The 24896-nt window shown below is 50.3% G+C and overlaps 1 protein-coding gene across 1 annotated transcript in view; it reads left to right on the plus strand.

The window, feature by feature from the left end:
• mybpc2a (myosin binding protein Ca) overlaps nucleotides 1-24896 on the plus strand; it is a 97964-nt gene that overhangs the window by 41787 nt on the left and 31281 nt on the right. Inside the window, exons 13-24 of the mRNA XM_072492268.1 lie at nucleotides 4046-4170; nucleotides 6115-6220; nucleotides 7064-7230; nucleotides 8294-8459; nucleotides 9333-9439; nucleotides 11767-11796; nucleotides 13556-13698; nucleotides 20319-20478; nucleotides 21603-21707; nucleotides 22248-22436; nucleotides 22739-22873; nucleotides 24629-24796. Of these exons, the coding sequence (XP_072348369.1) occupies nucleotides 4046-4170; nucleotides 6115-6220; nucleotides 7064-7230; nucleotides 8294-8459; nucleotides 9333-9439; nucleotides 11767-11796; nucleotides 13556-13698; nucleotides 20319-20478; nucleotides 21603-21707; nucleotides 22248-22436; nucleotides 22739-22873; nucleotides 24629-24796 (1601 nt within the window). The remainder of the gene's footprint in view (nucleotides 1-4045; nucleotides 4171-6114; nucleotides 6221-7063; nucleotides 7231-8293; nucleotides 8460-9332; nucleotides 9440-11766; nucleotides 11797-13555; nucleotides 13699-20318; nucleotides 20479-21602; nucleotides 21708-22247; nucleotides 22437-22738; nucleotides 22874-24628; nucleotides 24797-24896) is intronic.

The following is a 24896-nucleotide window of genomic DNA, read 5'->3' on the forward strand; positions in this document are numbered from 1 at the left end:
TTGGTCCTGCTTCCTTTCCATGCCAGCACTGGGCTGGCCTTGAGGTGGCTCCTTAATTTTGGATTGGGGTTGTGACACTTTCTTAATCTCTGGCTTCATTGTCCCAGTTATAGCGTGCCTTTGTGTCTCGCAGCTCATGTTAATAATAATCTTTATTATTATTGTCACAAGTAGGCTTACATTAACACTGCAATGAAGTTACTGTGAAAATCCCCTCGTCGCCACATTTCGGCGCCTGTTCGGGTACACGGAGGAAGAATTCCGAATGTCCAATTCACCCAACATGCACGTCTTTCGGGACTTATGGGAGGAAACCGGAGCACCCGGAGGAAACCCACGCAGACGCGGGGAGACCGTGCAGACTCCGCACAGACAGTGACCTGAATGGTAATCGAACCCGGGAATCCTGGCACTGTGAATCAACAGTGCTAACCACTGTGCTACCATGCCACACCCCTGCCCACCCCATTCACATCGTGTCTGGTCCCAGCACTATTTGTTTTCCCTGACCTGTGGCCTACTGAACGCCTGAACCTAAGTAGTGCCTCATGACGCATGTGCGTCCCCATAATGACCGCTCCCATTGAACTGCGAGCTCTCGTGCTTTGGGCTGTGGGTGGCTTTGGTTTTGAGTCAGAAGAACATGGGAGTCAGGAACAGGAGTAGGCCCTTCGGCCTCTTGATCCTGCTCCACGATTCAGTAAATTTATACCTGACCTGATTGTGACCTCAACTCAATTTTCCTCTCTGCTCCCCGTAGCCCTTGTCGATCATAATTCCATCTAACTCGCCCTTGGATATATTCAATGATCCAGGCTCCATTCCTCTCTGAGGTACGGAATTCCACAGACAAACAACCCTTTTGAAAGAAGGCATTACTCCTCATCTCTGTCTTAACTGGAAGACCCCATATTTTTTGAACTGTGGGCCCTAGTTCTAGATTTTCCCACAAACGGAAACATCCTCCCAGCGCCCACCCTGTCAAACCCTCCTTGGGGATCTTATCTGTTTCAATAAGATTACTTCTCATTTTTCTATACTCCAGTGGGTGTAGACCGAGCCAGTGCAACCTTTCCTCGTAGGTTAGGAATTGGTGGTGGTCTCGTGGTTTTGTCACTGGACTCGTGATCCAGAAACCCGGAGTACTGTCGCCATGGAATTAAGCGCCTGGAATGACCATGAAGCTGTTATGGGCCAGGGTTTAGAGAACCCCAAAGTATCATGGAGTTCACCTGACCCACAACTTTTAATAGATTGTGGTATGGGGAGCACACGGCCCACTCTACAGGTGTGGTACAGCAGAAATGGAAAAGTTTTTTTTAAAGCAAAACCATGTTTATTCTATGAACTCAAGTTAACCTTTTCAAAACATACAGTGAACATCTTAGCAACCATCGATTCAAATACAACCCCCAAAGAATACAACACTAAGTAATCCTTAATAACTTCCCAAACAACATCCAGAAGACAAAAGAAACACCTTTTAACAGAAGCACATAATGTTTACATTCACTACTCAGAACATTTATAATTCTGAATTCACCAAATGATCAAGAGATAGTCTTTTCATGGCAGAGAGATCAACAGTACACCTGCTCTGTCTGGCTTCAGCTCCAACACTGAAAACGAAATTGAAACACACCCTGCAGAAAACAGCCTAAAACAAAAGTAAAAAGCCGACAGACAGCCCAGCTCCACCCACACTCTGACATCACTGATAAACACCCATTTCTTAAAGGTACATTTCTTAAACACCCATTTCTTAAAGGTACTCTCACATGACAGAAGCCATCGTCGTTTTGTCTGGCATGTTCGGGTAGGAAATCTGCCACCCGTACCAGGCCTGGCCTGCATGTGATTCTGGACCCACAGCACTCTCATATGCCATTCTGAAATGGTCACTCAGTTCAAGGGCAATTAGGGATGGGCAACGCATGCCGGCCCAGCCCAGCGACCCCCACATCCCATGAATGAATTTTTAAATTCTGAGATGCCAGTTTACCCTCCTTTAAAACGCTCCTTAAGCTATTACCGCCCAATCATTTGGTCAACTGCCTCATGTGGCTTGCCGTCAAATGGTTTGGTGACTACTCCTCTGAAGAGCGCTGCGCTCGGTTAACCATGCGATATCAATGCAAGTTGTTGTTGTAAATGGGCACGGGAGGTTGGTGTCTCGTTTGCTTCTGCTCGGATTTTCCCACTCGGAAGACTCCACCTGATGATCTGACAGTTTAATCTGACCTCCGCTGGTCTCGGCTGTTCAATGAGAGTTTCAAAACCCTCTCCTTGTCTCTTTTACTTTGCATGGTCTCTCTCTGCCTCTCTCTCTCTGTCTCTCTCTCTGTCTCTCTCTCTGCCTCTGTCTCTCTCTCTGTCTCTCTCTCTGTCTCGCTTTCTCTCTGACTCTCTCTCTCTCTGACTCTCTCTCTCTCTGACTCTCTGTCACTCTCTCTGTCTCTGACTATTTCTCTGTCTCTCTCTCTCTCTTTCTGTCTCTCTCTCTGTCTCTCTCTCTCTGACTCTCTCTCTGTCTCTCTCTCTCTGAATCTTTCTCTGTCTCTCTCTGTCTTTCTCTGTCTCTCTCTCTCTGTCTCTCTCTCTATGTGCGTGTCTCTCTCTCTCTTTGTCTCTCTCTCTGACACTCTGTCTCTCTCTCTCTGTCTCTGACTATTTCTCTGTCTCTCTCTCTCTGTCTCTCTCTCTATCTGTGTCTCTCTGATTCTCTGTCTCTCTCTATGACTCCTTCTCTGTCTCTCTGTCTCTCTCTGCCTCTCTCTCTCTCTCTCTGACTCTTTGTCTCTCTCTCCGTCTCTCTCTGTCTGTCTCTCTGTCTCTCTCTGTCTCTCGCTCTGTCTCTCTGTGTCTCTCTGTGTCTCTCTGTCTCTCTCTCTGTCTCTCTCTCTGTCTCTCTCTCTGATTCTCTCTCTGTCTCTGTCTCTCTCTGTGTCTCTCTCTGTCTCTCTCTCTGTCTCTCTCTCTGACTCTCCCTGTCTCTCTCTCTGTCTCTCTCTCTCACTGTCTCTCTCTTTCTCTCTCTGTCTCTCTCTCTCTGCCTCTCTCTCTGCCTCTTTCTCTGTCTCTCTGTCTCTCCCTCTGTCTTTCTCTCTCTGTCTTTCTCTCTCTGTCTCTCTCTCTCTGTCTCTCTGTCAATCTCTTTCTGTCTGTCTCTCTCTCACTGTCTGTCTCTCTCTCTCTGTCTCTCTCTCTGCCTCTCTCTTTCTGTCTCCCTCTCTCTGTCTATCTTTTTGTCTATGTCTCTCCCACACTTGCTCTGTCTCTCTGTCTCTCTCGCTCTGTCTCTGTCTCTCCTTTCTCTCTCTGTGCTCTCTCTCTCTCTGTCTCTCTCTTTCTGTCTCTCTCTCACTCTCTCTCTCTGCCTCTCTCTGTCTCTGTCTCTGCCTCTCTCTGTCTCTCCTCTCTCTCTCTGTGCTCTCTATCTCTCTGTCTCTTTCTCTCTGCCTCTCTCTTTCTGTCTCCCTCTCTCACTTTCTCTCTCTCTCTCTGTCTCTGACTCTCTCTGCCTCTCTGTCTCTGTTGCTCTCTGTCTCTCCTCTCTCTGTCTCTTGCTCTGTCTCTCGCTCTGCCTCTCGCTCTGTCTCTGTCTCTCCTCTCTCTCTGTCTCTCCTCTCTCTCTGTGCTCTCGCTCTCTCTGTCTCTCTCTCTCTGTTTCTGTCTCCCTCTCACTCTCTCTCTCTCTCTGCCTCTCTGTCTGTCTCTCTGCCTCTCTCTCTCTGTCTCTCCCCGCTCTCTCTCTGCTCTCTCTCTTTCTCTGTCTCTCTCCCACTCTCTCTCTCTCTCTCTGTCTCTCTCTCTGCCTCTCTGTCTCTGTCGCTCTCTGTCTCTTGCTCGGTCTCTCACTCTGCCTCTCGCTCTGTCTCTGTTTCTCCTCTCTCCGCTCTCTCTCTCTCTCTCTCTCTCTGTCTCTCTCTCTCTGTTTCTCTCTCTTTCTCTGTCTCTCTCTCTGTCTCTCCTCTCTCTCTGTGCCTCTCTCTGTCTCTGTCTCTGTCTCTCTCTCTGTGTCTCGCTCGTTTTCCGCCCTCGGCAGGTACATCTTTGAGGTCATTGGGCTGAAGAGGGTTCTGACCATCAAGAACTGCACGCTGGCGGATGATGCGGAATATGAGTGTATCAGTGGTGATGACAAATGTAACGCTGACCTCTTCGTAAGGGGTGAGTGCAGCCTCGCTACTTTTCCCTTCTCTTTCAGTGCTGCATCCCTGCTATGATTTAAAGTATTCCTTAAAAACTAGCTCCGTGTCCAGGTTTGTCCAATATCTCATTATGTGGCTCTCCGTCGAACATTGTTTTGATTCTCTGAGTTTTTTGTGATGTTTTCCTGTGCTAAAAATCCTAGATTCATAGAATCTACAGTGCAGAAGGAGGCCATTTGGCCCATCGAGTCTGCACCGGCCCTTGTCAAAAGCACCCTTCTTAAGCCCATGGCTCCACCCTATCCCCGTAACCCAGTAATCCCACCTAAAGTTTTGGGCACTAGGGGGTAATTTATCATGGTCAATCCACCTAACCTGCACATCTTTGGACTGTGGAGGAAACCGGAGCACCCGGAGGAAACCCACGCAGACACGGGGAGGATGTGCAGACTCCGCACAGACAGCGACCCAAGCTGGCAATCGAACCTGGGACCCTGGCGCTGTGAAGCAACAGTGCTAACCACTGTGCTACCGTGCTGCCCGTATCTATATTGTGATCCTTTTTGGAAGGTATTGCGCAGCTGTTGGACATGGAACGAATCAGGGTCAACTCTGATTGTCTCGAGCAGTCTGCGATCCTCACGGTCTAAACTCAAAGGTGAGGAATGGCTGCTTGCGCAAGGAACCAGGGTACATCTGGCAGAGTGAATTTCAGCGAATTCAAGAGAGCAAGGGAGAAAACTCATGAGGAGATTAAAAGAAAATGCTAACAACCCCAAAAAAAGGATGTAGCGAAACAAAATTAACTCTAGTAAATTTAATAATCTTTCTGGAAAAAAGGGTCAAAAATGAGAAACGCAAATAATTTGTGCAAGCATGTACGATTGCAAAATAAGTCTGGTCTTTGAGAACAACCTGACTGTGCAGAAGGGAGCCTCAAAAATAAAGCTGAGACACACAACAGACACATTAACAAACCATGGGCGGGATTCTCCACTCCCGCGCCGAAGTGCCCACGCCGTCGTGAACGGCGTCGAGGTACACGACGGCGCGAAACGGCCCCTATCCTGACCGATTCAGGGCCCGATAATGGGCTAGGAGCGGGGCCGTGTCATTTACACGCGCCAGGCCTTGTCGCCGCGTAAAGGCGACGCCGCATATATGACGTGGCCGGCGCCGCATAACTGGCGTCACCTATGCATGCGCGGGTTAGCCAGCGCCAACCCGCGCATGCGTGGTTGCCGTCCTCTCCGAGTCCGCCCCGCAAGAAGATGGCGGACGGATCTTGCGGGGCTGCGGAAGAAAGGAGGTCCTCCTTCAGAGAGGACGGCCCGACGATCGGTGGGCACCGATCGTGGGCCACCCCACGTTTGAGGTACCCCCCGGTGCAGGATCCCCCCCCCCCCCTTGCAGGCCGCCCCCCCCCCAGCGTTCCTGTGCTGTTCCCGACGGCAGCGACCAGGTGTGGACGGCGCCGGGGGGAACCCGCCGTTTTGGACTGGCCGCTCGGCCCATCCGGGCCTGAGAATAGCGGGGGTGCCGGAGAATCGCCATTTTGGGTGTCTCCGGCGATTCTCCGGCCTGCGGCCCGCGAAACTCGACCGGGCCGTTCCCGCCGCTTGGGAGAATCGCGGGAGGGCGTCGGACCGGCGTCGCGGGAAATTTTGGCGGCCCAGGCGATTCTCCCAACTGGCGCGGGAGTGGAGAATCGCGCCCCATAGGTTTGAAAGCTGATGCGTTGCAATTGGGAATAAACTGCCCCAACCCCTCCAGAGTAGAGAAAATGTAGAACACTCTTTAACAAGAGCTCAGGTCACTTAACGCTTTCTCGCTCCACAGATGCTGAAAGACCCTCTGAGCATTTCCATTGTTCTCTGTTTTTTTAAATTTCAGAATTCAAGCATCTGCATTACTTTGCTTTCACCTAAATACCTGCTGTTAAACTGCCCATTTCTTTCCTCAGAGCCTCCCGTGGTCATCACCATCCCCCTGGATGACCAGCATGTATATGTGGATGACCGGGTTGAGTTCGATTGTGAGGTCTCGGAGGAAGGCGCAGTTGTGGTCTGGTAAGAATCTTGGCACGTCCTCTCCCCTTCCCCTAGAGCGTCTAACATGCCAGGGTAACAGGGTCCTTCTCAAGCGCATCATCATCACTGAATCTCCCACCGTCAATGTCCTGGGGTCGCCATTGCCCAGAAGCTGGACTGGACGAGCCATGTAAATACTATGGCGATGAGAGCAATTCCGAGGCTGGGAATTCTGTGTCGAGTAATTCAACTCCTGAATCCCCAAAACCCTGTTCAGCATCTACGAGGCACACGTCGGGAGTGTGATGGGATACTTTGGAGTTTTTTTGAGGATAAGGGTGAACCAGTGGATGTGGTATATGTGGATTTTCAGAAAGCTTTTGATAAAGTCCCATATAGGAGGTTAGTGTGCAAAATTAAAGCGAATGGGATTGGGTTGATATATTGGCATGGCTCTTAAAGGGACCTCCGTTTCGAACTTTGTGAATCCCAACGAGGGGGGGCGTGGGGGGGAGAATGCCAGGAAGAACATTTTTACATGATGACTGGCAATGATCTGGAACTCGGGTGATGGAAGCAGAGAGTGATTTCAGAAGGAAATTGGATGGGCGCTTGAAGGAAATAAACCTTCAGAGATACGGGAGACGTAGTGGAGGAATGGGACGGATTGGATTGCTCGACCGCGATCCAGCACGGGGTTCGATGGGTCGAATGGCCTCTTTCTGCGCCCAGGGAGGGTTGGGAGGCAGGCGGATAGTTTTAGGGAGGCAAATTCCAGAGCTTATGGAAATAGTATGTTCCTCACAGCGTGGGGAACGGGGGGGGGGGGGGGGGGGGGGGGGCTACTAAACTCTGACCTTTCCCTCCTTCCTGTCATTTTAGGTCAAAGGACGGGGTGGAGTTGAACCGAGAGGATTCCACGAAATTACGCTTTAAGAAGAACGGGAAGAAGCAGATGTTGATCATCAATGACGCCACCAAGATGGACGGAGGACGCTACAAGATCATGACAAACGGAGGGGAATCAGAGGCAGATTTGATCGTGGAAGGTACCTCGCAGTGAGCCATTGGAGAATGAAATAGGATAGGGGTGGGGGAGGGGCCCAAGGCCAATGAGAAAGGTTCTTTGGGGGGGGGGGGGTGGGGCGTGGGGAAGGAAGGTCCAAGACAAACGTGCAGCCATCTGATTGGCTCTTGGCCAGCTGGTTTGTCCAGCAGGTCGTTCAAGAACGAATGGCAGTGCAGTTTCCATAGAGGTCAAAGGAAGGTTTAGTCCAGGTGTTCAGAATTATGGGGGAACGTTTCCATTGGCTGGAGGGACACCAATCAGAGGACACCGATTCGAACCATACTGAGGACGAGAGATTACGGATTAAAAGTAATTGGCGAAAGAACCAAAGGCGACGTGAGGAATTTGTTTTTTGACGCCGCAGATATTTCGGATGTTGACTGCACGGCCTGGAGTGCAGTGGAGGAAGAATCAGTCGAGGCTTTCGATAGGGAATTGGACAAACAATTGAAAGAAAAAATTAGGACAGTGAGGGAAACAGACAGGGGCGCACCCGAGTATCTGTTGCTGAGGACCAGCACAGAGTCGACGGGTCAAATGGCCTCCTTTGTGCTTTAAGCATTGTGGGCTTCTCACCATTGTAAATAGGTTATCCGTGTGTAAGCCATCTGAACCTCATGATTAGATTCCAGCCTTTAACTCACTCGCACAGGCGGCTGCAGCTACGGTTGGCACCCCGGCCCCTGGGTCACGAGGCGGTGGGTTCAACTCCTACCCCTGGACTTGAGCGGAAAAATTCGAAATGGGTGGACCCCTCCAGTGCAGTACCGAGGGTGTGCTGCACCGTCGGGGAGGGGGGGGGGGGTCTTTTGGACGAGACGTTAAACCGAGGCCCTCGTTGACCCTCCCAGGTGGCCGCTACGTTGAGGATGACCGGTGCGGTGTGTGTGGGTGTGCGGGCGCCATTCTTGTTCTTAATGAGTCAGCTGACAGCAGTGGGAAGGGGTGCGGAAAGCGGTCTCTTCAAGGTTCAGTGGCGCTGAAGCCGAACTATCTCTGTTGGACTGAGCTGTGGGTGTTTTTTGTTTGAATCTGTGTTTTAGACAAGGTCCTCCAGATACTGAAGAGTTTTGCAGACCTGACCCTCAAGGCCTCGGAGCAGGCGGTCTTCAAGTGCGAGGTGTCTGACGACAAGGTGACAGGCAAGTGGCTGAAGAACGGGCAGGAGGTCATTGCCAGTAAGCGCGTCCACATCACTCACAACGGCAGGTACGTTCTTCCCTGCTCAACGGCACCTCACCGGATATATATTGTAATTGCACCTCTTCACCACCCAAACCTCCCTCCAGATTCCACCCCACAAGGTAAGGTTGTAACCATAGAGCACCTACAGTGCAGAAGGAGGCCTTTGGCCCATACAGTCTGCACAGACCTTCTGAAAGAATACCCTACCTAGGCCCACTCCCCCGCCCAATCGAGGGCCAATTTTAGCCTGGCCAATCCACCTACCCTGCACATCTTTGGGTCGTGGGGGGTGAGATCCACGCAGAAACGGGGGGAATGTGCAAACTCCACACGGACTGTGACCCGGGGCCGGGATGGAACCCGGGTCCTCGGCGGCGTGAGACAGCAGGGCCGACCGCTGCGCCACTATCCCCGCCACCCCACCCAACCTGCACATCCCTGGACACTAAGGGGCAATTTTAGCCATTGCACCTGACCTGCACATCTTTGAACTGTGGGAGGAAACAGGGGCACCCGGTGGAAACCCACGCAGACACGGGGAGGACGTGCAAACTCCGCACAGGCAGTCCCCCCGCAGCCGGAATTGAACCCGGGTCCCTGGCGCCGTGAGGCAGCAGTGCTAACCACTGCGCCGCCGTGCCTTCCTCAGAAGGTTGTTGAACTGTCATGGCCGACAGCACTTCTGGCTCTCAGAAGATGCCTCCCAAAATGTTAAAGTGAGTGATGGCCATGCCTACTTTGAAGACCAGAATTTTACGTGAAAGTAGCAGTGGTATTATCGCAGGTATTCATTGCCATTGTTGGTTTTCCATTGACTCTGCTGCCATTATGTGTGCGCTGATTTGAACCCCCGCTCTTGTAATTTGGACATTGAGTCATCCCTGTTCTCCTCCACAGGTTTCACAAACTTGTGATTGATGATGTCAAACCAGACGATGAAGCTGATTACACCTTCATTCCAGATGGTTACGCTATCTCTCTCTCTGCCAAGCTCAACTTTTTAGGTACGAGGCACTGATTCACTTCGAGTTTCCATTTTATCAGTTCGAGCACATACTCATGCTGAGTATATGCAATAGATGTAGGACTGTGAGTGCGTGTACACAGTCGTGTAAATGAGTGTACTCCAGGCACAGCGCTGCAGTGGCCAGAAGAGGAACTGCAGGGAGCTGCCTGGCATTAAGTACTGGGAAGCAGAGGCCAAGGGTCTCAGGGCGGGGAGGGTAGGGAATGCCTGCAGAGTTGTGAGGGGGGGGGGGGACAATTGGGGTCTCAGGGAATAAGCCAGGAAGGTGATGGAGGATTGCCGGAGGCCACCAGACCGTTATGGGGGGGGCTACTGCAGGAGGATATCCCACATGAGATAAAACTAATTTTATTTTAGTGTTTTCCCCCCAGAGCTGTAATCCGCCTACCAGCTTAAAAGTTGACGCTGGGCAGAAAATGGCCCATCAGTGGCCATTGCGTGTTCACTTAAGGGCTTTAATTAGGGCAAGGGTGGACTCCACTCCCAAGGCCCTGCCTGCCCCAGTGTAAATGCACAACCAGATCATGGTGGGTGGGAGCCCAGAGGGAATCCCTCAGGCAATTTAACCCTCCCACCCACCCAACAATATATACAGGACGGTGACTGGATATACGCAATATAGACAGGACCGTGATTCTGTATGAAGGCAATTTATACAATCCCCTGACTGGGTATAAACACAATATATACAGGACGGTGACTGGATATACACAATATACACAGGATCGTGATTTGGTATGAAGGCAATTTATACAATCCCCTGACTGGGTATAAACACAATATATACAGGACGGTGACTGGATACACACAATATACACAGGATTGTGATTCGGTATAAGGTAATATACACAGAACCCTGACTGGGTATAAACACAATATATACAGGACTGTGATTGGATACACACAATATACACAGGATCGTGATTCGGTATAAGGTAATATACACAGGACCCTGACTGGGTATAAACACAATATATAAAGGACTGTGACTGGATACACACAATATACACAGGATCGTGATTCGGTATAAGGTAATATACACAGGACCCTGACTGGGTATAAACACAATATATAAAGGACTGTGACTGGATACACACAATATACACAGGATCGTGATTCGGTACAAAGGCAATATACACAGGACCCTGACTGGGTATAAATACAATATATACAGGACTATGATTGGGTATACACACAATATACACACGAATGTGACTGGATGCACACAATATACACAGGCCTGTGATTGGATACATAGAATATACACAGGATGGTGATTGAATTCACAATGTACACAGGACTATGATTGGCATACACATAATATGTATAAAACTGTGATTGTGTATAGACACAGGACTGTGATTGGGTATACACACAATATACGCAGGACTGATTGGGTACACACATAATTACGCATGACTGTGGGTATACACACAATATCCACAGGACTGAGATTGGGTATACACACATACACAGGAATGTGATTGGGAATAAACAATATACATAGGACTACAAGTAAACCAGAAGTTTACAGATTATAGCCGTAGAGATGATATTCAAAGATCATGGAAGGTGTAATTTTTCGACCTACCAGGTAAAGACTCTGAATCAGGTACTAGGGAAATATTCCATTCGGTTTTTGCAACTTATTTTGATGAGGGTTAGAATGTGAAAGCGAGGAGGTTTTATTGCAGCTGTACAAAGCCCTGCATAGGCCGCACCTGGAGTAGTTTGTGAATTCACAACTCTGAGCCATAGACTGGTTAGATCAACTTGGGAAGGGGATGCAATGCATAATCACTAGAGCGTTACCAGGGCTTCAAGGACTGGAATATGAGGAGGGATTATGTAAACTAGGCAAACATTCCCTAGTTTAGCAGTGATTACGTTTAAGGTTTCTGTTAGGATTTTGAAAGGAATTAATGTCGTAGATATAAATTCATTTCCCCCCTGGTGGGGGTCTAGGAAATAACAAGATCAGAGGGCGTTCAGGGGAGAAGCATTTCTTCACACAAAGTGGGGTCAAAGTGCGAATCTATCTCCCTAAAAGAGCGATAGAGATCTGAGATCAATGGGCTATTGCTATCCGAGAAAATCAAGTGACATTTGCCAAAGTTGGTGGGTGGAGTTAGGATACATGACGGCCCATGGCAGAACGGGCTCGAGGGGGCTGAATGGCCTCCTGCTGCCCCTATGGTCCTACCCTAGACTATTGATGATCAACAAATAGGGAGCAAAGCTTTTTATGTTTCTTTTTTATCTGTCCAATTTATTTTCACTCTCTCTTCATCTTGTGTCTTCCAGAGATCAAAATCGTCTACGTCCCACGCCAAGGTGAGCAAAACTTGGATTTTGGTGTTAAACTTTGTCGCGTCGTTGATCGATTCAAATGTTAGATGTCTGCATTTTAATTTAAACGGAGCCTGGGGGGGTTATCAACATACAGAGGGATCTGTGCGTTCTGGTACATGAATCAGAAAAGGGTTAGTTGTAAGGGTGCAGCAAGAGATTGGGAAGGTTGGCATCTATTGCTAGGGAATAAACGTTGGGCGTGGGGGGCATCTGCTGGGGCTGGGGGGAGTGATGGGGAGTGGCCAGGGGGTGGGCTGTGGGGTCGCGGTTTGCGGGTTAGGTTACGCGCACGGCCAGCGCCAGATTGTACGGCGCGACCGGTGCAGGTCGTCAGATGTGCGCGAGCGCAGCCCGGGACCCGCCCGTTCTCCGGCCATTTTCAGCATGATCCGCGGTGTGGTTCACACAGCGCCGGTGCTAGCCACTTACCGGAATTGGCGGGGGGCCCGCACCGATTTTCCTGACGCGAACCTCCCACGCATTCTCCGTTCGAGCCGGCACTTAGCTGCAGAAAAGGGGAATTCCGTCCCAGGTCTCCCTTCTAAGCCGGAGATGCGGAGAGATTTCCTTTCTCTCCGAGGGTCGTTAGTCCGTGGAATTCTCTTTCCCCAGAAAGCAGTGGAGGCTGGGAGTCTATTCAGTTAAAGTTAGATAGATTTTCGACGAGGGAGTTGAGGGTTTTATGGGAGGATGGTGGGCGGGGAGAACAGGAAAGTGAAGTTGAAACCATTCCCCGATCAGCCGTAAATTCATTGAATGGTGGATCAGACTGGGAAGAGTTCCTGCTCTTGGGTCCGATGCTTCCACGTCTTGTATACTGCAAGACCTCTGTCCCAAGGTGACAATACAATTTTCATTATGAATGGTAGGTTTTTTGAAAGTGAGACCTGGGGCGCGATTCTCCGACCCCCCCACCGGGTCGGAGAATCGCCGGGGGCCGGCGTGAATCCCTCCCCCGCCGTGTCGCGAATTCTCCGCCACCGGATATTCGGCGGGGATGGGAATCGCGCCGCGCCGGTCCGCGATGGGCCGAAGTCCCGCTGCTGTCAACCCACGCCAGCCGGCGTGGATTGAACCACCTTTGGGACGGCGGGACACGGCGGTGCGGGCGGGCTCCGGGGTCCTGGGGGAGGCGCGGGGCGATCTGGCCCCGGGGGGTGCCCCCACGGTGGCCTGGCCCGCGATCGGGGCCCACTGATCCGCAGGCGGGGTCGTGCCGTGGGGGCATTCTTTTCCTTCCGCCTTCGCCATGGTCTCCACTATGGCGGAGGTGGAAGAGACCCCCTCCACTGCGCATGCGCGGGGATGCCGTGAGCGGCCGCTGACGCTCCCGCGCATGCGCCGCCCGGCAAAGTAATTTCCGCGCCGGCTGGCGGGGCACCAAAGGCCTTTCCCGCCAGCTGACGGGGCGGAAATCAGTCCGACTCGGCCCCTCAAGATGTGGAGAATTCTGCACCTTTGGGGCGGCGCGATGCCGGACTGATTCGCGCCGTTTTTGGCGCCGGTCGGCGGACATTGCGCCGATTACGGAGAATCCCGCCCCTGCTCCCCCATTGCCTGTCTCTCAAGCATGCTGTTTCTGTTCCCCTCTCTTGTGTCCATCCATCTTATTGTCTTTCTTTCTCTATCTATTTTTCCCCCTCTTTTCCTCTTTGGGATATGATCTATCTCTCTCCCTCCCTGTCTTCCCTTTCGTCCCCCTCCCCCTCCATATCTAAACGTTTATTTCTTTGCCACACAGAGCCTCCCAAGATCCACCTTGACTGCACAGGAAGTGTGGTTTCCCACAACACCATTGTTGTGATTGCGGGTAACAAGCTACGACTGGACGTTGATATCAGTGGAGAACCTCCTCCAACTGTTACCTGGTTCAAGTCAGATCAGGTAGGCTTTTCTAGATGTACCCCCCGGATTGTTCTTGTGGCAATTAACTCCTTCGTCTTTTTTATTATTTGTCTCATTCATCGCTCTCCAGATGCCTGCCTCCTGGTCCTCCAGACGAGCACCCACCTGGTTCTTGTGACATCCAACCTTCTGGTCCTCCAGACGTCTGCCTATTGGAGGCTCAGACACGCGCCTTCCAGTCCACCAAAAAGCCACCCTGCGGTCCTCCGCACAGCCGCCCTCAGGGCGGCCACCCTCTGGCCCTCGGGGAAGCCCTCCATACACAAGGCAGACAAACACAATAAAAGACATAAGTAAAAGATAAAAAGAGCCATCATTTCAAATGGGTGTTTCCAGCACCTCGCTCCTCTTCACACTTTGCTTCCATTCAAGGTTTGTAATGTAGATTAATTCAGGCCTCTAGTTTCAGGAATCCAGCACTCACAGCCTTTCTGGAGAGGGAGAGAGTCCTGCTCTTCGCTTGACGCCCATATAGGTTATCCTGTAGGTTTGTTCATTCAGGCTCTCTGCACCTTCAGGAATCCAGCACTCACAGCCTTTCTGGAGAGGGAGAGAGTCCTGCTCTTCGCTTGACGCCCATATAGGTTATCCTGTAGGTTTGTTCATTCAGGCTCTCTGCAGCTTCAGGAATCCAGCACTCACAGCCTTTCTGGAGAGGGAGAGAGTCCTGCTCTTCGCTTGACACCCATATATGTTATCCTGTAGGTTTGTTCATTAAGGGTCTCTGCAGCTTCAGGAATCCAGCACTCACAGCCTTTCTGGATGAGAGAGAGAAGAGAAGCATGTCCTTCCCCTGAGTGTCCAGAATTCAAAACGGAGCTCCTTGGGTCTCTGAAAATCATTCCACTCTGAGAGGATCCAATTACCACCTGTTACCGGGAAGAATACAGCCTTTTGGCCAATTCATTGACCTCCAGCCAATCAATCAAACAGAGTCCCACTCCATCTCTCTCTCTCTCTGGTGCCGAAAGGTCTGAAGCAAACCAGCAGAGTGGAAAAGTTTAGAGTACCCAATTATTTTTTTCCCATTTAAAGGGCAATTTAGCGTGGCCAATCCACCTAACCTGCACATCTTTTGGGTCGTGGGGGTTAAACCCACGCAGCCAAGGGGAGAATGTGCAAACTCCACACGGACAGTGACCCGGGGCCGGGATCGAACCCAGGTCCTCAGCGCCATAGGCAGCAATGCTAACTACTACGCCACCGTGCCACCCTTCTACTGCTTGACTTAAAGATGCATGTCCATTTCACCCCCACAACCCAAAGATGTGCAAGGTAGGTGGATTAAACATGCTAAATTGCCCTTAATTGGAAAAAATGAATTGGGTACTCTAAATGTATTTAAAAAAAGACGCATGTCCATGAATCACCCGTGGATCAAAAATAATAGCGGCAAAAATAAAATACAGAGGAAATAGGGAATGAGCAGGAAGGACCCTTACAATATTCCTTGGATCAGGACTGCTGACAGCTTTAAGTCAATAAAATTACAAAAAAGCAATCACACTTCTACTTAGCATTGCATTATTTTTAAAAAATATAAATGTAGAGTACCCAATTCATTTTTTCCAATTAAGGAGCAGTTTAGTGTGGCCAATCCACCTACCGTGCACATCTTTGTGTTCATAGAATTTACAGTGCAGAAGGAGGCCATTCGGCCCATCGAGTCTGCACCAGCTCTTGGAAAGAGCACCCGACCCAAGGTCAACACCTCCACCCTATCCCCATAACCCAGTAACCCCACCCAACACTAAGGGCAATTTTGGACACTAAGGGCAATTTATCATGGCCAATCCACCTAACCTGCACATCTTTGGACTGTGGGAGGAAACCGGAGCACCCGGAGGAAACCCACGCACACACGGGGTGGATGTGCAGACAGTGACCCAAGCCGGAATCGAACCTGGGACCCTGGAGCTGTGAAGCAATTGTGCTCTCCACAATGCTACCGTGCTGCCCCATGTTGTGGGGGCGAAACCCACGCAGACATGGAGAGAATGTGCAAATTTCACAGGGACAGTGACCCAGAACCGGGATCGAACCCGGGAGCCCGGCGCCGTGAGGCAGCAGTGCTAACTGCTGCACCACTGTGCTGCCCTCTACCCAGCATTATTGAAAACCCTTACTTCAGCTACACATACCACCACTGTCCCAGAAGGTATATTGAGTATGTCATGAGAGAGTACCTTTAAGAAATGGGTATTTATAAATGGGTGTGTATAAATATCTGTAGTGAGAGTACCTTTAAGAAATGGGTGTTTACTACTGCAATGATGTCAGAGATGGGTGGAGCTGGGCTGTCTGTTAGCTTTCTACTTTAGTTTTTGAGCAGGCTGCAGGGTGTGTTTTAGTTTTAGTTTTCAGTGTTGGAGCTGAAGCCAGACAGAGCAGGTGTACTGTTGAACTCTCTGCCATGAAAAGACTATCTCTTGATCATTTGGTGGATTCAGAATTATAAATGTTCTCAATAGTGAATGTAAACCTAATGTGCTTCTGTTAAAAGGTGTTTCTTAAGTCTTCTGGATGTTAAAAGGACAGCTTACGGATTACTTAGTGTTGTATTCTTTGGGGGTTGTATTTGCATTAATGGTTGCTAAGTTGTTCACTGTATGTTTTAAAAAGGTTAACTTGAGTTCATAGAATAAACATTGTTTTGCTTTAAAAAATACTTTTCCATTTCTGCTGTACCGCACCTGTAGAGTGGGCCGTGTGCTCCCCGTACCACAATCCATTAAAAGTTGTGGGTCAGGTGAACTCTAAACCCTGGCCCATAGCAAGTACTATAATGATTTCGCCCCTGAGGAATCAAAGCTGGGTAATGCCTGATTTGTACATCTCAATATCACACCGTGTGACGTCCCACTCCAGCAACATGGGCTCAAAACCTTGGCTGACACGTCCAGTGTAGTATTGAGGGAATGCCAGAGGCACCATCCTTTGGATGAGCAATTCAAGCAACGCCCCATCATATCATAGAATTTACAGTACAGAAGGAGGCCATTTGGCCCATCGAGTCAGAAAGGAACTATGTCATCGGCTCTATTTCGAAGAGCAGGGGATCCCTCTTTTGTGTCCTATCCAGAATTTAACCCACGATAAAAGTTATTGAAAAACAGATGATCAAGTTGACGAGCACATTGTTGCTTATGGGAGCTTGAGGAAGAAATTTGGTTCTGCATTCCCCACAGGGACTACATTTCAAAAGTTCCTCCGTGCCGGTGAAGTGCTATTGTCATGTGAGAGTAGCTTTAAGAAATGGGTGTTTATAAATGGGTATGCATATAAATATCTGTAGTGAGAGTACCTTTAAGAAATGGGTGCTTACTACTGCAGTGATGTCAGAGAGTGGGTGGAGCTGGGCTCTCTGTCAGCTTTTTACTTTCGCTTTAGGCTTTTTGCTGCAGGGTGGGTTTGGTTTCATTTTAGTTTTGGAGACGCTGCAACCACAGCAGGATGTGTGTGAATCTCTGCAAGCTTATGAGTGTCCATTTGCTGATTTCAACGTGGTAACTGTTCTCGGTAGTGAAGTTGAGCCTTATGTTAAAAGATGTTTTTAAGTCTTATGGATGTTAAAAGGAAAGTAAGAATTACTTAATGTTGTATTCTTTGGGGGTTGTATTTGAATTGATGGTTGCTAAGATGTTCACTGTATGTTTTAAAAAGGTTAACTTGAGTTCATGGAATAAACATTGTTTTGCTTTAAAAAATACTTTTCCATTTCTGCTGTACCACACCTGTAGAGTGGGCCGTGTGCTCCCCATACCACAATCTATTAAAATTTGTGGGTCAGGTGAACTCCATGATACACTTTGGGGTTCTCTAAACCCTGGCCCATAACACTATGGAGAATCACGAATGGCGCTATATGGATGTAGGTCTTTCTTTCTGTCTCTTCAAAGATTAATTTATGTGTGAAACGGCAAATTTCTATCTGTTAGAACTAAGTTTGTGAGTCACCATTAATAGGCAGCACCTAACATTGCTTCTGGGAGTGAAAGTGTCTGATGCTCATTAACACAATTGACCCACTTCTGCTGTTACACCTCTTAACTTAACAGGAGAAACATGCCAATTTACCTGTTTCGCAAAGCTCTTCAATTTCACAGCATTGAGCCTGGCAGCACAGGCCCGGAGGGGACGGGCACTTTGAGGCTTGAGTGGGAGAGGATATCAAATTGGCTGCACCTTTGCACCAAGTACTTCACAGTCATCTCAAACGTGGTAGTGGGGAATAGTTGGCAGCCGCCCTCATTGCTTAGCTCAGTACTTTTCATCGAGATGGGCAGGGTGGCACAGTGGTCAGCACTGCGGCCTCACAGCGACAGAGACCCGGGTTCAATTGCCACCCCGGGTGACCCACTGTGTGGAGTTTGCACGTTCTACCCCGTGTCTGTGTGGGCTTCCCCTTAGTGTCCAAAGGTGTGCAGGTTAGGTGAGGGTTACAAGGATAGGGGAGTGTCGCGAGGCTAGGTAGGGTGCTCTTTCAGAGGGTCGGTGCAGGTCCGATGGGCCGAATGGCCTCCTTGTGCACTGCAACAGTTCTGCAATTTCTCTGCTGGCTGCAAAGGTGTCTAGGGCCTGTACATTCTTCCTGCAGAAACCATGATTCAGTGAACAGCAGTCTTGTCTGGGAAGCAGTGGATCCTGGGTTCAGGTCCCACCCCAGAAACGCGAGAATCTAATCAAGGTCGATGCTCCCAGTGCAGCACTGAGGGAGCGCCGTGTTGGTCAGTCCAAATGTGCCATTGAACCAAGGTCTCATCTCCCCAGTGTTATGGGCCAGGGTTTAGAAAACTCCAAAGTGTATCATGGAGTTCACCTGACCTTTATAGATTTTGGTTGCGATGAGCACAAGGGCCTACTTTCAGGTGTTATTTATCAGAGGCGTTAAGCACCTTTAATCAAAAACAAGCTTTATTCTACAAATTCAGTTAACATTTTTATAAACACCCACAGTAAGCATTCTTATCAACTATACACAGAAATACCCCACACAGCTACAGTACTCTATGTATAACCCTTAATAAATTACCCCCTTTAACTGTTCCAATTTAACAACAAGGTCCCATAAACTAGTAACCCTTTTTCAAAGGTGTGGCCCAGCACACAGTACTCAAGACCTGGTTTGGATGCTCTTGTTTACTTTCCAAAACATCAGGTTTAAATTCCTTCCAGAAAGCAATTATTTCTTTTAAGTTATCAAGTAGGCTGGAAACAGCTTTTAAACTGAAGGTAGAGAGGCAGGCCAAGATACTTCTCTTTCTGAGTACAGCAGCCAAATGTGAAAACGAAAGCAAAAACTCAGAGCCAGCAACAAGCCCCAAGCCAAAGCGAAAGTAAAACCCAGAGCCACAGCCCAGCTCCACCCATATGATGACATCACTGAAGCCATGTGATAAGACAAAAAACATTTCTGAAAGGGACACTCCCATGGCACCAGAGAAAAGATCCCACAGTGCAGTCAGACATCTCTAATGTCTTACCGTGGCTGCTGGTTACCTGACCTCTGAAGAAAGAACTTACATTTCTGTAGCGCCTTCACAATCTTAAGTCACCCCCCCAAAAAAAACATTGGAGCAGCCAATTAAGTTGGTAACCATCGGAGGGGCGTTAAAAGAGGCAGCCACCTTGCGCACAGCAAGCTCCCACACACAGCAGTGATAATGACCACATAATTCGGGTTTTTTTTAGGGATGTCTCCTGAGGGGTAGATATTGGTTGGGACACCAGCGATAGCTCCCCTGTCTTCTTCAAAATGGTGCCTGCGTGGGGGTCTTGTAGGCCCACCCGAGAGGGCCTACAAGACACTCCGATGGCGCAGCACTGGACTGGGGGTGACGGCCTTTGATTTCTTTTTGCTAAAGGCCCTGGAATGGAAATTGACCCCCCCCCCCACCAGCCGGCCAAATCAGACATACTGCCCACTGAACCACAACCGATATTGCAATACTAATAATAAGCTTTATTGTCACAAGTAGGCTTACATTAACACTGCAATGAAGTTACTGTGAAAAAGCCCCTAGTCGCCACATTCCGGCGCCTGTTCGGGTACAGAGAGGGAGAATTCAGAATGTCCAATTCACCTAACAAGCACGTCTTTGGGGACTTGTGGGAGGAAACAAGAGCACCCGGAGGAAACCCACGCTGACACGGGGAGAACGTGCAGACTCCGCACAGACAGTGCGCAGGCCAAACCGGGAATCGAACCTGGGACCCTGGCGCTGTGCTAGCCACTGTGCTACCGTGAGTCTGCCGTTTTGAGGCTCGATGGCTGGGACTATCCACCCAAACTCCCCATGATGTGTTTCCCGGTGGGGACGGCAGCTTGACATTGGCCGGTGGTGGGATCTCCCAGCCCATCCCTCCAGCAGGGTGTTCCAGGCCTATCGAAGTCCAAGGCCATTTGTGTTGCTTGCCAGCCACACCACGGGAGGGGGGGGGGGGGGGGGGGGGGGGAGATCACGCCCAACGAATCCCACTTTGGCCTAGCGGTGAGCCTGGGACTCTGTGAGTCTGGCAAAGCGGTATCTAACTGACAACATGGCAGAACCACAGGGAGAGAATCCTTCTTTGGTCTTATTCATTATTTTCACGCCTAGGAATTCACAGAGCAAAATGGACGCCTGCGGCTTGAGACAAAGAACAACTTTAGCAGTTTGGTGATAGAAGAAGCGGTGAGAGAGGATGAGGCAAAATACAACATCCAGGTCCGGAATCCAGCCGGCGAAGACAAGGCCGTCATCTTCCTTAAAGTTGTCGGTAGGTGGGATGGATGATGGGGCGGCGGGGGAGACGAACGTGCAGGTTTCAGAAGCGAAGAATGAAACCCAGATGGGGAGAGCGAGGTGGAATGGGCCCAGTCGCTCATTCGCCGCTCAATCCAGCTTTTTGGAGAAATTATTATTCCGAAAAGGGAGTCGCGTGGCAAGATTCGACCTCCCCTCACCACCTCACCCGTGGTGGAGGTATTAATTCCAGAGGCAGCCGATGAACTTGCGTTTTCGGCGACATAAATCTCTGAAGTTAGTCGATGATCTCGGCCCGTTTTGGGATCAGAGATTATGGGGAGAGAGCAGGATTAGGCTATTGAGTTGGATGATCAGCCATGATCGTGATGAATGGCGGAGCAGGCCCGAAGGGCCAAAAGGCCTCCTCCTGCTCCTATCTTCTACGTATCTATGTCTTCCCGTCTTCGGTCAGCTCCGGTCTAGAACTTTAACCTGGTGTTGTAAGACTTCTTACTGTGCTCACCCCAGTCCAACGCCGGCATCTCCGCATCGAGAAATAATGGAAGATGGTCCTACAGATAACTGAAAGGACACCGCAAATTACTTTCAGGAAAAGTGCGTTCCCTGCCCACCCTATCTGTGCCTCTCATACACACCCACCGAGCTGTCCTGCGACCTTTCTGCAGCAATTTGCCAGGGTGCTGGGTCACTTCAAAAAGCAGTCCGGAGTAAGGTGTAGGCCAGGCCGGGTAAGGATAGCAGATTTCCTGCCTGAGAGAAACTATGATAGGTTTTTGACAACGACCTAATAGTTTATGGTCACCCTCAAGGGACTACTTTTTTAAAAAAACACTCTAGAGTTTCATTAATTAATTGAATTGAAATTTCCCCAGCGGTCATCATGTGATTTGAACTAGTGTCTGGAGCGTTAAGACCAGGATTACTGCTCCGTTAATGTTGACATTGTGCCGCCATTTCCCATCCATTGTCCCATCGGCTAGTAGCTATATTCAGAATTGTTTGGGGGACTCAGTTAACTATTAAATGGAAATTTTAAGTGCACGGGGGAACGAGGATCCAAACTCCAGAAATCCCTCATCAGCTGTTGTGTTGGAAAGGGTGCGCAATAATGGCTGACGGCCCTCTGTGTTACAGATGTCCCCGATCCTCCGGAGAACGTCAAGATCATTGGCATTGGAGAGGACTGGTGCACAGCAGGATGGGACGTTCCTCCCTACGATGGTGGCCAGCCCGTTACAGGTACGTCTATGTCCCAGGTGAGGTCCACTGGGTGGTTGTCCGCCCAAGAGTTTTGTCAATCAAATGGGGGAGAAGAAGAAAGAAGCCAGAGACGATTCTTCTTTATTGGAACTTAGTGGAACCCCTACAGTACAGAAGGAGGCCATCGAGTCTGCTCCGACCCCCCGAAAAAGCACCCTGCCTATGCCCACTCCCCAACCCTACCCCCATGAAGGGACGATGGTTACGGCACTATTCTAAATAGTACATATAAGAGCTGGTTTTCATCTGTGTTGACAGGTAAAGGGACTCTGTGTTCTCTGAGTTGTATTCTCTTGAATTGTGTGAGTAAACCTATGTCGGGGAAAGACTGGCTCCAAATTCCCCCTTGGCTCAGTGGATGAGCAGTGAATTAACAAGAAACTCTGGCCCATACGGTAGAGGGGCATTTCTCTGCTCTGTTTTCCAGGGAGGGTCCATATTATGAGGAGGTGAAGTGGGAAGGACCATTGTTTGCTCCGTAGTCTCGAAGGAATGTTTATTCTTTGCCTCTTCCTGCAGGTTACCTACTGGAGAGGAAAAAGAAGACTAGCATGAGGTGGATGAAGCTGAATTTTGATCCACTGCAGGCCACGACCTTCACTGCCAGCCGGATGATAGAGGGCTGCGCTTATGAGATGCGTGTGTATGCTGTGAATGGGATTGGCATGTCGCAGCCTAGCATGTCTTCAAGGACTTTCATGCCACTAGGTGAGTATAGGGCAGCATTGGCGATTGCGAGTGGTAACACAATGCAAAAGGTAGCTTTCGGTCAGCAACTGAGAGGGGGGGGGGGCGTCAGCCCAATTGAGATCTTTAGGAAGCTTCCCCCCCCCACGCCACCCCCCCCCCCCCACCTTCCACCCGTCCTGGGTTACCGTGCTGTGGGAGGCTGCGAGCTTGCGTCGGTGCCAAGGAGGATCGCTGGCACAGAAATCCTACGATTGTGATTCCCCCGCGGCAAATTGCCAAACCGGGCCTGCCACTAAGCGTTTTCTTTTGTGCCTCTCCAGCCGTACCCGGTGAGCCAGTGCACCTGTGTGTTGAAGATGTCACCGACTCCACCACCACCCTGAAGTGGAGAATGCCCGAACGGATTGGTGCCGGCGGATTGGATGGATACCTGATCGAGTATTCGAAGGAAGGCTGTAAGTAGCGGACGTTTCGCTGATTCCGTGGCAGAATCTTCGCCCCGCTGTAGGAGCGAGAATGGGGGGTGGGCAGGCACGGGATTTTCAGCAGCTGGGCAGCATGTCATATTGCGGGTATTATCCCGTCCCGGGCCAATTTTCCCAGAGGCGGGACTGGGGTTAAAGAGCTCGGAAGCAGTGTGTCGCCAATTATCTGAGCTGGCTGGAATTTTCCCAGGGGTCCCCCTCCAAAATGGTGGCATGGCAGCTGTGGCAATTTTACAAATTTAAAAGTTTCTGAGGTTTTCGAGAGATGGAGGTTCTCTCTCGTTCTCTCTCTCTCGTTCCCTCTCTCTTTCTCTCTCTTTCTCTCTCTCACTCTATCGTTCTCTCTCTCATTCTCTCTCTCTCTCTTGTTCTCTCTCTCTCTCTCATTTTCTCTCTCTCTCTCGTTCTCTCTCTCTTTCTCTCTCTCTCTCGTTCTCTCTCTCTCTCTCTCTCGTTTTCTCTCTCGTTCTCTCTCTCTTTCTCTCTCTCTCACTCTCTCGTTCTGTCTCTCATTCTCTCTCTCTCTCTCTCTCTCGTTCTCTCTCTCTCTCGTTTTCTCTCCCTCTCTCATTTTCTCTCTCTCTCGTTCTCTCTCTCTCTCTCTCTCGTTTTCTCTCCCTCTCTCAAGGGTGAGACTTAATGAGTGCTTAACTGGAGCTATCATGGACAGCCGTTTGCACTGTCTCTGACTCAATCAAAAGGTGGTGGTAAGCTGCTTTCTTGAACAGCTCCCGCGGTGCTGGTAGGGAGGGGAATCGTTGACCCAGCGACAGTGAAGGAACGGTGAACAGGCTGCTACATGAACCCGACTGCTGTTCCCATGCTACGGTGTCTTTGAGTGCCATGGAGAGGTGGCAAGATTCTCTCTTGTTGCAGAATCCCACCCCTTGTCTTTCCACTGCCTTATCCCCTTGGCAGTACAGGCAAGATGGTGGAATTGTGTAGGAACGGCACAAAGGAGCAGTATGAGGCCATTCAGCCCCTCGAGCCTGCACTGCAATTCGAGCATGGCTGATTTGTATCTGAACTCCAAGGCCGGGATGCTCCGAAATCCCGGCCAAGTGTTGACGCCGGCGTCAAAACGGGCGAGAGTGACGCCGGATTCAACGGTCCTCCGGGCCCAGGCATTCACCCCTTCCTAGGGGGCTAGAACGGGGCCGGAGTGCTGTGCACTGCTCCGGCGCCGAAAGCCAGCGTGCCACGGCTGTCTCTGCGCCGGCCCCCAGGAAATATGGCAGATGCCTACAAGGGCCCGGCGTGGAGGAACATAGCCCCCTCCCCCGGAATGAGCCCATTCGCGGGCCTGGCCACTGTGGAGCCCCCCCCCTGGATTCGGCTCCCCCCGCCACCCCACCAGGACGGCCCCTGCATCCAGAACACCGAGGTCCCGCCGGGTAGGGCCATGCGCAAACGACGGCGGCAGAACTCGGCGGGCACCCGGCTCGTCGAGCGCGGAGAATTGTCAGGGGGGGTCACTTTCAACGGCCCCCGACCGGCACCGCAGCAACCTGCCGCCGGTTCTCAGGTCGCGTGATTCGCGCGCCCACACCTGCGATTCTCCGACCCGGCGCGGTATCGGAGAATCCCGGCCATTCTCTGCCTTGCTTCCCAAACCCTCGGTAGTCAAGATCTTAACCGAAGTCCATCAATCTCTGTCTTGAACACTGCTCCTCTCTATTTTGCCCTGATTGCCAAAACCTCTGTACGTTCCATGCCTCTTTGCAGCCGATGAATGGATCGCAGCTAACAACGAACCTGTGGAACGCCTTGGGTTCACAGTCAAAAACCTTCCCACAGGAGAGAAGATTAACTTCCGTGTGCGGGCGATCAACATAGCTGGAAAGAGTCCACCTGCCATTCTCGCCCAAGCAGTCACCATCCGTGAGATTGTCCGTAAGTAACAATGAAATAAACAGCGTAAGTAAAAAATATAGCCAACGACTTTGAGGGTTCCATTTTGAAGGACCCATGAGCCCAGCTGTAGACTCCAACC

This window comes from Scyliorhinus torazame, chromosome 29 (genome assembly GCF_047496885.1).
Source record: "Scyliorhinus torazame isolate Kashiwa2021f chromosome 29, sScyTor2.1, whole genome shotgun sequence".
NCBI classification, from domain to species: domain Eukaryota; kingdom Metazoa; phylum Chordata; class Chondrichthyes; order Carcharhiniformes; family Scyliorhinidae; genus Scyliorhinus; species Scyliorhinus torazame.